General features: G+C 40.1%; 1 protein-coding gene across 11 annotated transcripts in view; it reads right to left on the bottom strand.

Moving 5' to 3' along the window:
• Positions 1-8,591: 8,591 nt before the first annotated feature.
• ZMIZ1 (zinc finger MIZ-type containing 1) overlaps positions 8,592-14,468 on the bottom strand; it is a 364,625-nt gene continuing 358,748 nt past the window's right edge. For all 11 annotated transcript variants that reach the window (XM_087765607.1, XM_087765617.1, XM_087765610.1 and 8 more), the window contains one exon: positions 8,592-13,077. In XM_087765607.1, coding sequence (XP_087621733.1) covers positions 12,970-13,077 — 108 coding nt within the window. In that variant the 3' untranslated portion in view covers positions 8,592-12,969. The remainder of the gene's footprint in view (positions 13,078-14,468) is intronic.

The raw sequence follows: 14,468 nt of genomic DNA on the forward strand, positions 1-14,468 counted from the left end.
TCTTACTGCTTCCACTTCAGAGAACTTCCCAAGTTGGATGCAACTTTGGTATGTAGTAATCTTTTTTTTTTTTTTTTTTTTCTGTGTACTTATCCACTCATTGGATGTGTCTTAACTTGCAGCTTGTAGCATCAGCAGCTTCCTTGGCAATGAACTGGAAGCTGCCCTTCCACAGGCCTGCTGCCCAGCGCATCAAGAATCTGTTTTGAATATTGCTCCTATTAGCTTCATCTAACGTGCCCTACTTCTTGCACTGGAGGAGACAAGTTGATTGGTATCCATCATTGTCATATTGTGCATCATTTTAGACCTACATCTTTTCTGCTCTCAGTCATTTCTTTTCAAGACTGCAAAGTCACAGCCAACTCAATTATTATTTATAAGAAAGCTGTTCCGTGTCTTTGGGATCATCTTTATTGCCCTTCTCCGAGCTGTTTCCACTTTTATGGATTTTTTGAGATGAGTGGATCTTTGCACAGTATCCAAGATAGGGTTGAACAGTGACTTTATACATACAGTGCCGTGCCAGTGTTTTCTATTCCTTTACTAATAATCTAAAGGTGTTTTTTTTCTTTTTTAGTAGTAGCTAAATCAGTATGCGTTTTCTAGCTACCTTGTCATATCCTCTCAGCTTCAAGTCCATTTTTGGGAAATGATAACTTCACTTAATCTAATCATCAATCTGCTTATTCTCTAGTGACCATAAAAAACCTCACACTCTTTTTAATATTGTTTTAATTGTAGTAGCCACTCGAAGCCCAAACCAAAATTAGCCCTTGGGTGTTAAGTTCTATGCATACCCATAACAACAGACAGTTCTGGCCCTGAAGGATTTATTATTTAATAAACAAGACAAAACATGAGAAAAAGCAAATACCATCTTATTTCACACTTGGGAAACAGCGGCAGAACAGCTTTGAACTGTTTTGCTAAGAGATCACAGGTGTCTTTGGCAGAGCAAACAATGCAGTTTTCCTCATTTGCAGGCCTTGGTGAGAAGGCAAAGCAACTCACTCTCACAGTGGTGATTTTTTTTATTTGGGAATATGGACTGAATTATTATCTCTAGGCTTACTCAATAAAGCTACTAAATCACTCGTTATGGTCTACTCCTGCACAGTCGGATGAATTAAAACTCATGCAGACAGTATGACTAGGAACTTGTGAGTGCGTTACAGAGGTCACTTTCCCAGAAGGACAGAAAACATGCTCCAGAAGCTCTGTCAAAGACCACCCTAGATCACTACCAAATGAGGCTTGGAGCTAGCTCAGCAAATTGAAATGATTTTAGAGGAGCTTTGAACACATGCATTCGAAGGTATGTTCATCGTTGAAATTCTGCAACATCTGGCTAAGAGGGAAGCACATTTGGCTAGAAAATGAGCGCACCTGGTGTCCCTGCGCTATACAAGATAAGCACGAGAATGTGGCGGCATGGACAAAAGTCAAGATAGATGCTTCAGCAGAGCTCTCAGGGAGATGGGTACCCGCCCTGCAGATTTCATCATTCTCTCTCCCCTCCACCAATCTCAGAAGACAATATAGAAGTTACAGACAGATAAACAAGGAGGACCCGTTTGATATAACTTTCTAAATAGGTATTTTTAGAAACACACCTATTAAAGGACCCTTCTTATGTCCTAGCAGAGACGTTCCTGCATAGGAAAAAGAACCTTAAATGACACAGTAACAAGTCTTTCATATTGATACATTGCTTACAACTTAAAAGTCTTCACAAACAAGATCATGAAGGAACTGAGTAAACATTACCACCATTGTGCCAAGATGGACAGGAAACAACAACAGCAGTTAAGTGGCTCTTCTAAACAAACAGAAGGAATAAATGCTTGAAACATGACCTAAATTTGGGGATTTTGATTTCAAGGGGCTTGAAATGGTGTTACCTCCCAGCAGACAGACACTGCACAGGTAAAAAGGTGATATGCGTTTCTAACTGCCTGACTGCGTGCCTACTTGTCTGTGACACAGGAATGTAGGTTAATGGTATTATTCAATCTTGGATTGCTGCTGTTGGGTTGATCTTGGCAGCTGGGGCAAGATCACATTTTGCAACCTACCAATGGCAAGAATGCAACTACATGCAACTCCTCTTTGTCTGTGGCACGCTTTGATACGCTCTTCATGGGCCTGTATGCTTAGACCATGCAAATAAAAACTCAAAGATAGACTGCAGCCATCTACCATTAAGTGGATTTCACAGGAACATCACTTGATACTGTGATACAGGGAATTCCCATGGTATTCATTTTAGCATGGACTTTAAGAAGCCTTGCACATCTGGGACCTAGTTATCTCATGGACCCTGCTAATCTGGACTGTTAGTAGAGGGAGAGGTCATACTGGGACTCAGCTTGATTTTAAGTGGGGAGAGCGGGAACTTGCAGTGGGCACTCCCACCCTCCACCTGCAGAGCCTGGATGTGCTGCACTTCAAAACACTCATTGTATTTTTTTCTTCAAGGTTTTGGCTAAGCTAGAAGATGAGCGGGAAAGGATTTCTGTGATCTGTATCTGTGATATGCATTTATTTATGAATGGGGACTAGAGTGGGGGAGATGGTGAAAGACCTTTCCATTATACTAAGGGATTGCAGTGTGAAATTAAATCATGCAAGAGCTCAAAGGGCATAGAGTAGCCACACAGGTACATTTACAGATAAAAAGAAAAAATGCTAATAAATATTTCCCCCGATCAAGGTTTCCTCCTAGGAACTTGTAGTAACCTTCTCTCCAGCACACACTGTACATAAAGGAGGAGTTTCCCCACATGACTTCATACTAATTACCTACAAATAGTCATACAAGAAAAACCTCAATCCACTCATGCTCTTTACAGTCGTGATTAGCATTTCTGTTTCAGAAGTTCTGAGTGACATTGCTTGCTCGGAATTCATTACTCAATCTCCCTGCATAATGTATGGAAACTCACTGCTAATATGTCGGATTACACAGCGCCTTTACGCCGTGCCCAGGGCACCTTGCAGCTGCCTGCAGCTTCTCAGAAGGTTGTCCGTACACCAATACGGCCGGTCCATGAACATTTACGGATAGATCACAACAGCCTGGCGAGGCATGCAGGACATTTTAAATGCATGGGTTTAGGCTACAAGAAAAATGCAGCTGTTACTCCCAGTGGACTCACAAAGCTTCAGGACACCTAGATAGGTGGTTTGTCTGTGGGTGGGTGGGGAGATGCTTTGCATGCTTATGAAACAGTATTAAGACACAACAAAAGTTACAGGAGCCCTTTATCTTATAAAACACAGAAATTTCAATTATAACAGAACTTGAAATTTACAGGGATCAGTTTAGTTTACTTACCTGTGAGGTACCACTGCTGGTCTGAGGAGCCAGTAGTAAGGTAATAGTATCAGAAATACTTTTAGAATTGACTAGTCATTCTACTTCATCTTGTATGAGTAAGATGGGTCTGGAGCTGGGGATGATATTACTGAAAATGAAATTGCTCAGGAGTTACTCATCAGAGGAGACTCTTACCAGCTCCTTCCCGGGGAGTGGAAGTCAGCACCGCATCGCCCCCTGCTCCATCCCAAGAGGCTGTTGCAGCACCCACTTGCATGGAAACCTACATCTGTTCTCTCACCACTACCAGCTCCTGCCGTGCCTCATCTTTTCTCTTGCTGACTCCATTGACCAGGTCTCATTTCTGTGATACAACAAATACACAACTGATAAAACTGAAACCAGAGGAGTACCGACACTTCCTATAGTAACTGTCAAGAACACTAGAAAATGCAACCAGGTGAAAGAAAGGGGAAGAACATCACACATTTAGCATTTTAAGACTGACAGGGTGTGGTAATATGACACTCTAGGTTGAGGTGCATTTTAGAAGTTAATTTTACTTACAACTCAAGTGGGAAATGGTTGTGCTGTTCACAGAGGCACGGGGCCGTGTGGGACCCATGGTCCCATGCAGCACATCACCAGCAGCACCCCAGATTCCCAACTATATGTTTTTCATTTCCCACCCCTGCTATAGTACTTGATCTTTTAAAATTATTTTCTCAGGGGTATTTGGTTCAGTTTGGTCCCTTTTCTGATCTTATCCCCTCCCCAGTATTTAGCAGCTTTCTACACAATTATTTTCCTTACATTGTCATATCTTCATGACCTTTCTTCTCTACGCTGTTTCTGAAGAGCTCTGCTTTAATCGGCTGCCTGGTAAAGCCTTGGGTTTTCCTTGAATTTGTCTTGTGTGTAAATCTGAACAATGACTCTTTGAGGTAACAGCTGCCTCTGTACCTTGTACAACATGAATTATCCTGTCTGCGCTAAACTAATTCTAACAATACCCATAGTTTTGAGACATGTTTTTTAGTTGTACAACTTCACAACAGGAGTTGAACGCTAAAAATGGTCAGATAGCATCAGTTGGAAGAAGAATCACCCAGAAATTCAAAGCTTCACAGATGTAACAAGACTAAAAAAATTCCACCAGTTTTTCTAATTAACGATTCTGCTGGAACCAACCTCACAATACAGAATCTCTCAAATTCCTTTCTGCTTTTTTTGCAATTTCACTACAGAAAGGATTGCTGACCATCAGCATGTAACAGCATTACTCCATTAGCTAGCATGGAACATTATGACATACTTAAATGACATAATTGCATGTGACAATCATCTGAATGCACAATGTCCCACCAACTGAGCTAACAAGTTGTCAGATGCAAATTAACGTGTGTCACGTTTACAACTGAAGAACATCATTTTTGGATAATGAGATGTTTGGTGAAATACCTAAAGGCTCAGGGTAAGAATTTCTATCAGCATTCAGAGGAGTCAGGAGTCCAGGTTTCCTTAACTCTTGATTCTGTCTCAGTGTCACTGTTCCACATTTTGCCATCGGTTTGATAGTGGCAATATGAAAGTAATGCTTCTTCCCAGAGGGACCATCATTCGTAATTTAGAAAGGAAAACTGCTAGCCAGATAGGCTTTCTTGTGAAGCAACGTATTCTGCATAACTTTATGAACTGGCTGTTTTCACCAGTCACTAACTAGGACAGCTAATCAGATGGGTACATGGGTAAATCCAAAATTCACTGATTTTCCACGTACAAATGTACATCCTGAGAAATACAGAAGCAATGAACAAGGAAAAAATGAGCATTGATTATAAATTTGAAACGTAAGAATAGTTGGTGAAAATTTCCATCAATTTAGATAGGCATTAAAACCCCAATAGACTTCAACTCCAGCATTTCAATAGTTTTTGCAAACCAAATGAAGGGAGAAAAAAAAAAAGGAAGATGAATACAACCCTAACAACAGTCTGTATATTTAAAAATATCTTTCACTTCTTCTAGTGTTTGACTAATTAAAATTTATTAAAATTAACAACCTGTCTCCATATTCACAATAATCGATGTGTTGATATGTGAACAAGGTGACAAATGAAATTAAATGTTCCAGAATAGTTCAACAAAATCCAAAAAAAACCAACATCGTGAAACAACTGTGGACAAACAGGAGAGTTTAGATTGTAAGATTCAATTAAAAATGTAATTGGTCAAAACTCTGACCTAGGGGAAAAACAGAATTGGTAATCCCCAAATGCTTAGAATGTCTAACGAAGCCAAAAAAGTGTAGAGAGACCAGTGTATTTAAAAGTAGGAGATACTAGTGGTTCTAGAGAAGCTAACTTTACTATGTGTAACTGGATCTATCAAAAAATAGGGTGAGTTCAGTAATTGGAAAGATACTGGACAAACCAAGCAGACATATTCAATAAACAGGGGGAAGAGCTTAGTCTCGTCTAGTCCACACACTTAGAAAAGGGTTTTAACAGAAGGATAGACTGAAAGAGCAGAAAACCAATTATTATGATTTAGGGAAGGAGCTTCTGGAAATGCAGACGAGCCACGTAGCAAACAAACCAGTACGCCCATCTGTACGATTCTGTGTGCTAACGCCTGTAGGAGTCATGATGTAATTGCTGCCTGCTTGCTTTATAAATGAAATGGCGTAATTAATTAGGTTCCTTGTGGACTGTTTTTACGTTCCCCTGCAAAATTCTGTATACTGATGAGACAAGATACCTCAGCAGAAGATTTCTGAGGTCTGTCTGATACAAGAAAAATCCTGTGTTCCTTTTAGAGAGAACAAATGTGAATAGCGCATTGACATAATGACAGACGTTAGGAGTAATATCCTACATAGAATCGGTAGGATTTCAGTCACATAGGAAGTGGAAAACTGTAATAAGGTGACATGCTGGTAATAATTCAAAATGTAAAAAAGAAAGGTAATCGTTTGTGACTGGAAGTTCACAATACAGGAAGAGTTGTAGACTTGGAATTTAAGCAGGTAAGAGGCAAGTGGGTTCTGGTTAAATATACATACAAATAAGAGGCTAGGTACACAAATGTAAAAGTACGTTAATTAGTTTTAAAGGAAAAGAGAAGGATAACAAATGAGAGCATTATATATAGCACATCAGGTGAGAGTGTACAACCATTTTACATGCTGCCTAGCTTGCTTCTTTAACGGAAAGCAAGCAGCTCTGTTTACAGACAGGAGTCCCATCCCCGCTGTCCAAGCAGAAAACACACGGGGGTCCTGTCCTTCCTTCTTCCGTGTTTCTAATGGTTTTCAGTCTCTTGCTCCTGTGAAAGGCATGATGAAGACCATGGCAACAGAATACGAAGTGGATAACCAAAATAATGTGATTCAGAGGTCCATACTGATTAGGAAGAGTAGAGAAAAAACGTAGGGAAATAAGAGCGCTTTGAAGTTGTTCGACAATTGATAAGCACAGTGACAAGCCGAGAAGTCATAGACAGATACTCACGTAGGCGGCTGCCTGGAGGCGCTCGCAGAACGCACGACGCACAGAACACGCTGCCAGAACGCGGGGTGGGAGACACGGCATCAACCGGATACAAACATCACACCTATCCTGGGGTCCTCAGGTGACATCTGGGAGAAACTCCGCTGTCGGAATTGTCGTAGCCTCCTCAGACTTCAAAGTAAGCTTGAAAAATGTACAGCGCTTAAGGACATCCTTCGAGCTCTTCGTGCTTTTATCCATCTGTACAGTACCGAAGCGGGTTTGCACAGCGCCTCGCTGACACTTCTTGGGAGCTTCCAGGAAAACAGAACACCAAAACCAAAATATTCATTAATTATTGGCTGGAGTGGATAAATATTTTTTTCTGTTTCACTACTGAGTGCACTGTAACGCAGTTTTATTACGTTATCCTAAAAGCCCATTGTAATGGGTAGTGCCAGCGAGCAAGGCAGAAGTTGAGAGTCAGAAACAAACTATTTTTCTCAATTTTGAGAAAATAAATCTCCTGTCTAGATTTTTATGTATGTATCTGTATATATGCTTGTGTGTATCTCAATCAACAATAAGGACTTGCGTCCTTGTGGAGCTGTGGAGTAATTGCTATATCTCAATTACATACTCGTATAGATACTCATATTCTGAAATGGTTAGGTTGTTCCTATATATTTGAATGCACTTCAAAGGTGGGTTTAGACTAAACGCTTCCACAAATGCCATATAGAAATACAGAGGTACTCAGTAATTCTGTATTAAAACAAGTTCTCAGATGCGAAGTGACCGGCACCTGTGGCTGCGGCCAAGTACAGGTGTAGCGCTCTGCCGGGACAGGAGCTGTGCATGCCACGGCTGGTGTTGATACGACCCTGTGTGTGTTCCTTGTGTCACGATACTGTCTGCTTACAGTTAAACTGGCAGGTAAATTAAGCAGACTTTGTAACTCAAAGGCTGCATTTTGAAATCAAGTCCTTCAACTTTAAGATGGGGATGCATAAAAAAAAAAAAATAAATCTCATTTTAGTCCTCTTCTAAGGCCACTAATTTCACTTTAATGACAGGCTCCAATTGAAAGGAAAGCATCAAACTCATGAGAATTTAAAATGACGACGAAGCTAACCATCTCTTGTGTGGGATGTTTAATCCCTCCACACGTGCCAACACCAGAGACAAGCCCTCCTTTCCTCTTATATTCATATCATGCAAAGATTTCACCTCAAAGTAATTATTACTTGTTTAGGCGATACGTACGCAGGGCGCTGCGTACGGAACTGGACGTCACCAATACCTCGCTCGCAGGGACTTTTTTCCACGTGATCCCGTGCCTATCAGTAAATTTGAATTCATAATCTTTTATTCTGTGTCTCTTCCAGGGTGGTTCACACCTTTCCCTTCCTGCTCCCCGAAAAGGTACATCCCGGGCAACCGACCGCCACGTTAACAGGCTCCAGGCAGGGCGAAGGGGAAGCCGGTCGTTTCAAAAAGGAACGCAAGATTTATGAAGCAGCTGCATCCCGCGCAACGGACTTCCCCGTTAACACAAACCAGGCAAGGCAAAGGGGAAGCTGGTTGTTTCAAAAAGAAACTGAAAATTTACAAAGCAGCTGCCAATTAGCCAGACCTTACTTTTGCAAATTTATTTAGGAAAAAAAAATTAACATGAGCAAATGAGAATACTTCAGTGTTACAACAGAGTATATAAATGTCTAGCAATAGTCAAATAATTTGATCTTTAAATACAAAATAACCACATGAACACCTAATGTACAGGTTTCATCTGAATACATATTTATTAGATAAATATTAGGTTGTCACATCATCTAACTACATACAGTTTTGCAAGACTAAAAATCACAATTATTTTTTCTGACCAGTTTAAAGTATGAAATGATTGCATTGTACTGTACATACAATGTACAAACAAAGACAATGGCCATTTTTGCATGTAATTTCAGATTGTACTTCTTTTTTTTTTTTTAATTCTCCTCTGATCGTGATATCAAAAATTGTACAAAGTATGAATTTGGTTACAATTTTTTTCAATCCCCTTATTTTTCTTCATTATTTCTGTAGCACCCTAAAAATACACAGGTGATAGACTAGTACACGTAAGCTAAATATTACATGTAGATAAAACAAAACAAAAGATCAGAGTATATTACAGAAGTGAAAGTGAAACAAATGCTGAGACTCCACAAACGCTAACAAACAGGATTCATTTTCCACATAAGATGGAGCTTCAAGCTTTTTTTTCCTGCGAAATAAAAACAATGCACATTCCAAGGAAAATGAATGCATTTCTGTTAACATGTCTCTATTTGTCATTTACATATGTACAGCTGTCCCTTGAGTCTCCGCTGCAGACATTGGCGTCTATCTGTCAGTCCTAAATAATGTCTTGGCAGCAGAACTGTAGATCTCTGTGGGTTCTTTCCCAGATGAACTTCCATAGGGAAACAATTAAAAAGTAAACAAACCAAAAAAGAAGAATAAAAATACTACTGGAATTTCATATAATAATTAAGCTTTAAAAGAAATGACTGTGATTACCCTATTTGCTAGGTTTTTTTCTCTAAACTTTAATACGGCAGTGAACAGATAAAAAAATAACTAAATTTTCATTTAGAAGCTTTTTCATACTGACTCCGCTATACAGTACCTGATTTTAGCTGACAGGTAAGTTTTGAAACTGTCTCAAATGTCCAACATTTGGGTGATGGGTAAAAATCTTAATTTCTCTCTTGAGTTCTGCTTAGAAACCAAACGTTTCTGTAAGCTTAAAAATGTCAACCGTCCACTTTAGTTCTCGATTACTGTACAACGCAGATGCAAACACTGCTCCAAACATATTGCTAATATCTATGGGTTTTTTTCCCTTTATGCTTTCCAACAGGTACTTTTAAATGATACGTTTTAAATACTACCAGTTAGCAAAAGGTCAATCCTTAACATACCTCGTTTAAAATACTAATGTTGTGTTTAAGAGAAAAATCATTTCGGGTGACTAACTTAGCTGCTCAGGAATCAATGGAGGGTGGAACATTAAATAGACTCAATTAAAAAAATCTGAGCAACCAGTTCCAACTAATAGCGAGAAATCTTCTTTATTCCCAAACCTATGGCTTAAGAACCTTCCCCCCCAAACAAAAAACCCAAACTCTAAGGGCGTAAAGTCAGTTCATCATTAGCCACCCCTGCCAATGACTTCAATACCTACATAAACAATGCAGCAAAAATACAGGGGGAAACTACTACAGCAAAACGGCTACAAAGCACATCTGTAACTGAAGAACGGTCTTTCCTAGGAGTTGTGTGATAGCAGCACCACACCACAACCATATTACCGTGTATTACACCAAGGTATCTTTAATATTCTGCAGAGATCCTCTGCAGGTTGTCACGCCTACGTAAGAAAAAAGACACTTCTAAGCAGAATAAAATATACTATACTGTTTCCCTCCCCCACCCACCAACCTCCCTAAGTGTTACTGTGCCCCAGGTTCAGAGACCGGAGCACCAGTATAGCGATATAAATATGGTACCTTACATACTTGCTGCTTGCCTCAGTGCATCTTTACCTGCTCAGACAGCTGGTCCTAGGTGTCCTGCTCACTTGGGCAAACGAACACAACCTCTGCCATTACCAGCCCACAATCACCCACAGACAATGAACATCCATCGCTTAGTCGTTTGTTTTTTTTTTTCTTTTGCCCTAGGCAATCACTTATTATGATGTTTCCACGACAGAGCTGGGCTCTGATTTTCCAGGTACTGCCTGATGTATCAATTCATTCATCACACAAATGGATATGAAATTTGGGCTAATTTATCAAAAGAAAAGGGGGGGGGGGGGAGGAAAAAAAAACAACAGAACTCCCTTATTCTGTTAAAGAACCCTCAATTTTCTTTTTTAAAAAAGGACCCATATTTTTCTTCAGACAAGGTATTTAAAAACACCAGCAAAAGTATAACCAGATCATGAAAATGTTGAATATTATCAAAGACGATACTAAAATATTCACAAAGATATTTACAATAGCAATTCTTAAAATAATTGATTTTGCATAATGAACAGCGCCTTTCTTAAAAAAACTTGAAACAGGAAAAATATAAGTGTGGGACCATCTCTACATAATATGTTTGACAGATTCAATACTCCTACTGGAAAATAAAAGAACTAAACCGCCACTTCCTTTAATATCTACAGCAAGGTGCTGCTGACTAGCATATATATATCATGACGCATGTACAGCAGTAGTAGGAAACGTTAACAAAAAGAGCAAAATAAAACAAAAACCGCAAAGAATTTACAAACATGACTTTGGTGAGGAAAGCAAATCCAGAGTCGTAAGCACAGAGCATGCCATTTACAGCATTGCAAACTAAACACAGAGGGCTAGGAAGCTATCTACTCAAACCGACAGGAACAAACAAAATTTTGCCTGGCACTTCAGTTTAAAACATATTGCGGTGAGCAAACAAAGGGCGTTTGATTGGATTTGGGAGGAGGAAAAGGAGTAGGGTCGCATTTGCTTTAGTAACAAAAAGAAACGAAACCAATAACTGTACAGTGGGCAAAAGCTGAAATGTTGCACCACGAGGGCAAAGTTGGCACACATGCACTTCTTACACAGCTACTGTACATCATTTATAAGAGAGAGAAAGAGAGAGAGACAAAGAGCACAGAAATGGGCACGGAAGCAATAGGAAGCTCATGCAGGAGCAGCAACCACACGAGAAGCACAGACCACAGGGGCAAGACAGTGATTGTGGCAGCAGGGTCTCTTGAGGGTAGTAGCAATCTGCTGACAGTTACTTATTCTCCCCATGCCCGGTCCTTCAGGAGAAAGAGCTCATCCCGGCAGCCAAAGTTTAAAAAAAGAAACTGAAGGAGGGAAAAAGAAAAAGGCTGAATTATCTGTAACAGTCACAAAAACGGAATGCAAAGCAAAACAAAAATGAAGCTGTAAGATGTCTGTCCAATGTCAATGCCCCTTCTCAAGCCGGTTATTAAAAATAATTACGCAGATAGTGATGTTACTCTCCCTCCATCCTGCAGTGACTTCCTGGCTGCCTTCAACCCAGCTCGTCTTACTATGGATTGTGCAGTACAGGCAGTGACACGAACGCTCGGGGCACCGAAGGCCGTAGGTGACAATCAGGAACAGTTTGGTTTGCATCCCCCCTCCCTCTCTCTTCCATTCCGTATGGCATACATGGCAAACAGATCTATTACAGCGATCTCAACAGCTGGATGTTAATGCAGCCACAAGCAGTACTGATTTGAAACCAAAACCACAAAAAAAAATCCCTAAACATTGCAAACATTTTTTTTTTTTTTTTAATTTTTCCTGGGTGTTTCCAATCTGCATGTTTGGCCAGAGGAATCCTCTGCAAAGAGGTGGTTAAGATTCCTGCGCTTGCAAGAAATACCAACACCCACGGCTGCAGCCTGGAGATTCTCAGGACTCCCTTACTGAAGTCGCATTCGCTAAACTGCTGGCTCCCTCTGACGGGCCTGTCTGTCTTCCCTATCTTTGCCACTTGACTGTAGGATTTGTGCTTTTTTGAGCTTTGTACGTGTTTTTGTTTTTCTTTTTGTGTGTGGCCAGGACAATCGCTCCAACGCAAACCTGTGGTTGGAGGGGGGCAGAGGGAAGGTGGGGTGGAGGGAGATACAGTTTCAAAAAAATGGAAGAACACACGTTGGAAGGACACTCTGAGATGGGTCAGTTAAAGACAGTTCCATTTTGTTGCCTTTTCTTCCCTTGCCAAGATTCATTTTTGCCAAGATACTTCACACTATGGTTATCACAGAACTCTCTCTCTCGAGGATGAACAACGAATGGGCTTTCCAACAGCTGCACAACTGTCTATGCTGCTTTGTCACGTGTAGCACGGCAGACTCGGAGATTACTGCATTTATTTATTTTTTGTGTTTTTTTTTTCTCCCGTCACTTTCGCAGTCTTTGAAGCTGACAAAAGCAGTTCTGAGATGAAGAAAGCAGGGAGTGCACCATTCGATCAAGTTGTGAGTTTTTTTTTTTTTTCTTCTCTTGTGGAAAAGGAGTGTTAAAGATTCCTCGCTGTGCAGCCACACACATGTGAACAAGTGAAAGGGATGGGAGAATACATATGGTTTCAGTTGTTCTCAAAGAGAGACAGAAGGTCATCATTGCTATTGCTTGGCAAATCAGGAGGATCCAGGTATGAAAGCAGCTCATCTGGATTTGTGAGTTCTGGAAGCAGCTATAAAATATAAAGATAAAAGGAAAATTACGGATAACAGAAACACAATTGAGAAAAAAAAGGGATTAAACACCACACATCCCTGGAAACTGGCTTTCCTATGTTTAGATCCAAATATATCACAAGGCAGCGACACAAACCTAACACCCTAAGATGATGTAGCATCCACTTGTTTGTGAAAGTCTGTATTGCTCGGTTTTCACCGGTGAATTACATTACCATCTCAGTTGGGGTTTCTCAGTCAACCTCCCCATCACACAGTTCATCAATAAACAAAGTGTATTTCCCGGCTAGTGATGCTGACAAAAACTTCTCCATAAACGCTCGTTATGTATGTTAGTTTCACATAAAACACTGAATAAAAACTTGAAATGTACAGTTTGAGTAATACATATTTCAGCTTTAAGGTAGATCAACAAAGACTGGTCTCTACCTGACTCGCACATGTCAGCGCGATGATCACCCGAAGCCCTCGCCCCTCAGCCCCCCACCGACGCCCCTCTGTGCTGATGTAAGCGCTGGGGCAGGGAGCTCACCCAGGGTTAAAACTAGCCCAGAAAGAGAAAAAAAAAAAAAAAAAAAAAAAGAAAAAAAAAAAGAGGAAAAACCCAACTGAGGAGGAGTATGGGGAGAGGAGCGGCAAGGCAGGTGGGCGAGTCTTTTCCTTTCTGCGGCAGTGAGTTTACGGTGGCTGGGAGTACTTACTCAACTACAGCATTACATCCAACTGCAGGCATTTTAAAGTGCCAGGGGCAGAACACCCCATCCAACAGAAGACGCACTGATCTCCACAACATTTTAAAGTCTCAAAAGGAACAGCTGTGGGGGTTTTATTTACATTTTTATTAATACCATGTTTCAAATAGAAAATTTTGGTTTTCCAAACATCACCCAGATTCTTTTTGATCTGACAGGTAACAAGCAAATTGTAACTCCTGGGTTGTGTACCAGGCCATGTTTTCTGCTTTATTCTGCATCTCGCCATATCTGAGTCAAAAGTAAAAGTGTCATATATAAAAAATGGCAGGGAAGAGTTTGTAATAAACTCCCTTTATATTCAGTGTTGTGTTAAAGCAAAGACAGTAAAATATGGACTGCTTTAACAAACTTAACAGTAGGTACGAGAAATTCATTTTAAGTTGTTCTATGTTTTCAAATACTAAAAAACTAAAAGCTTGACTGCATCACATTTAGCATGCAAATGTATTTGTATGCTTCTATTACTCCTGTGCAAATGCAGCTTCATCTTCTAATGTTATATGGATGAACATATTTTTCAATAAGCTAAACATGAAATGCAGAAAGAAGTTTATTACTTCCTAAGGATTTTGAAAAAAATGCAATGTCAAGTTTACAAACAGTCTCCCAGAAGGAATGCTTTTCTTAAAATA

Source organism: Nipponia nippon, unplaced genomic scaffold, assembly GCF_047370975.1.
Source record: "Nipponia nippon isolate SJK-2023a ecotype South Korea unplaced genomic scaffold, ASM4737097v1 scaffold_3, whole genome shotgun sequence".
NCBI lineage: Eukaryota > Metazoa > Chordata > Aves > Pelecaniformes > Threskiornithidae > Nipponia > Nipponia nippon.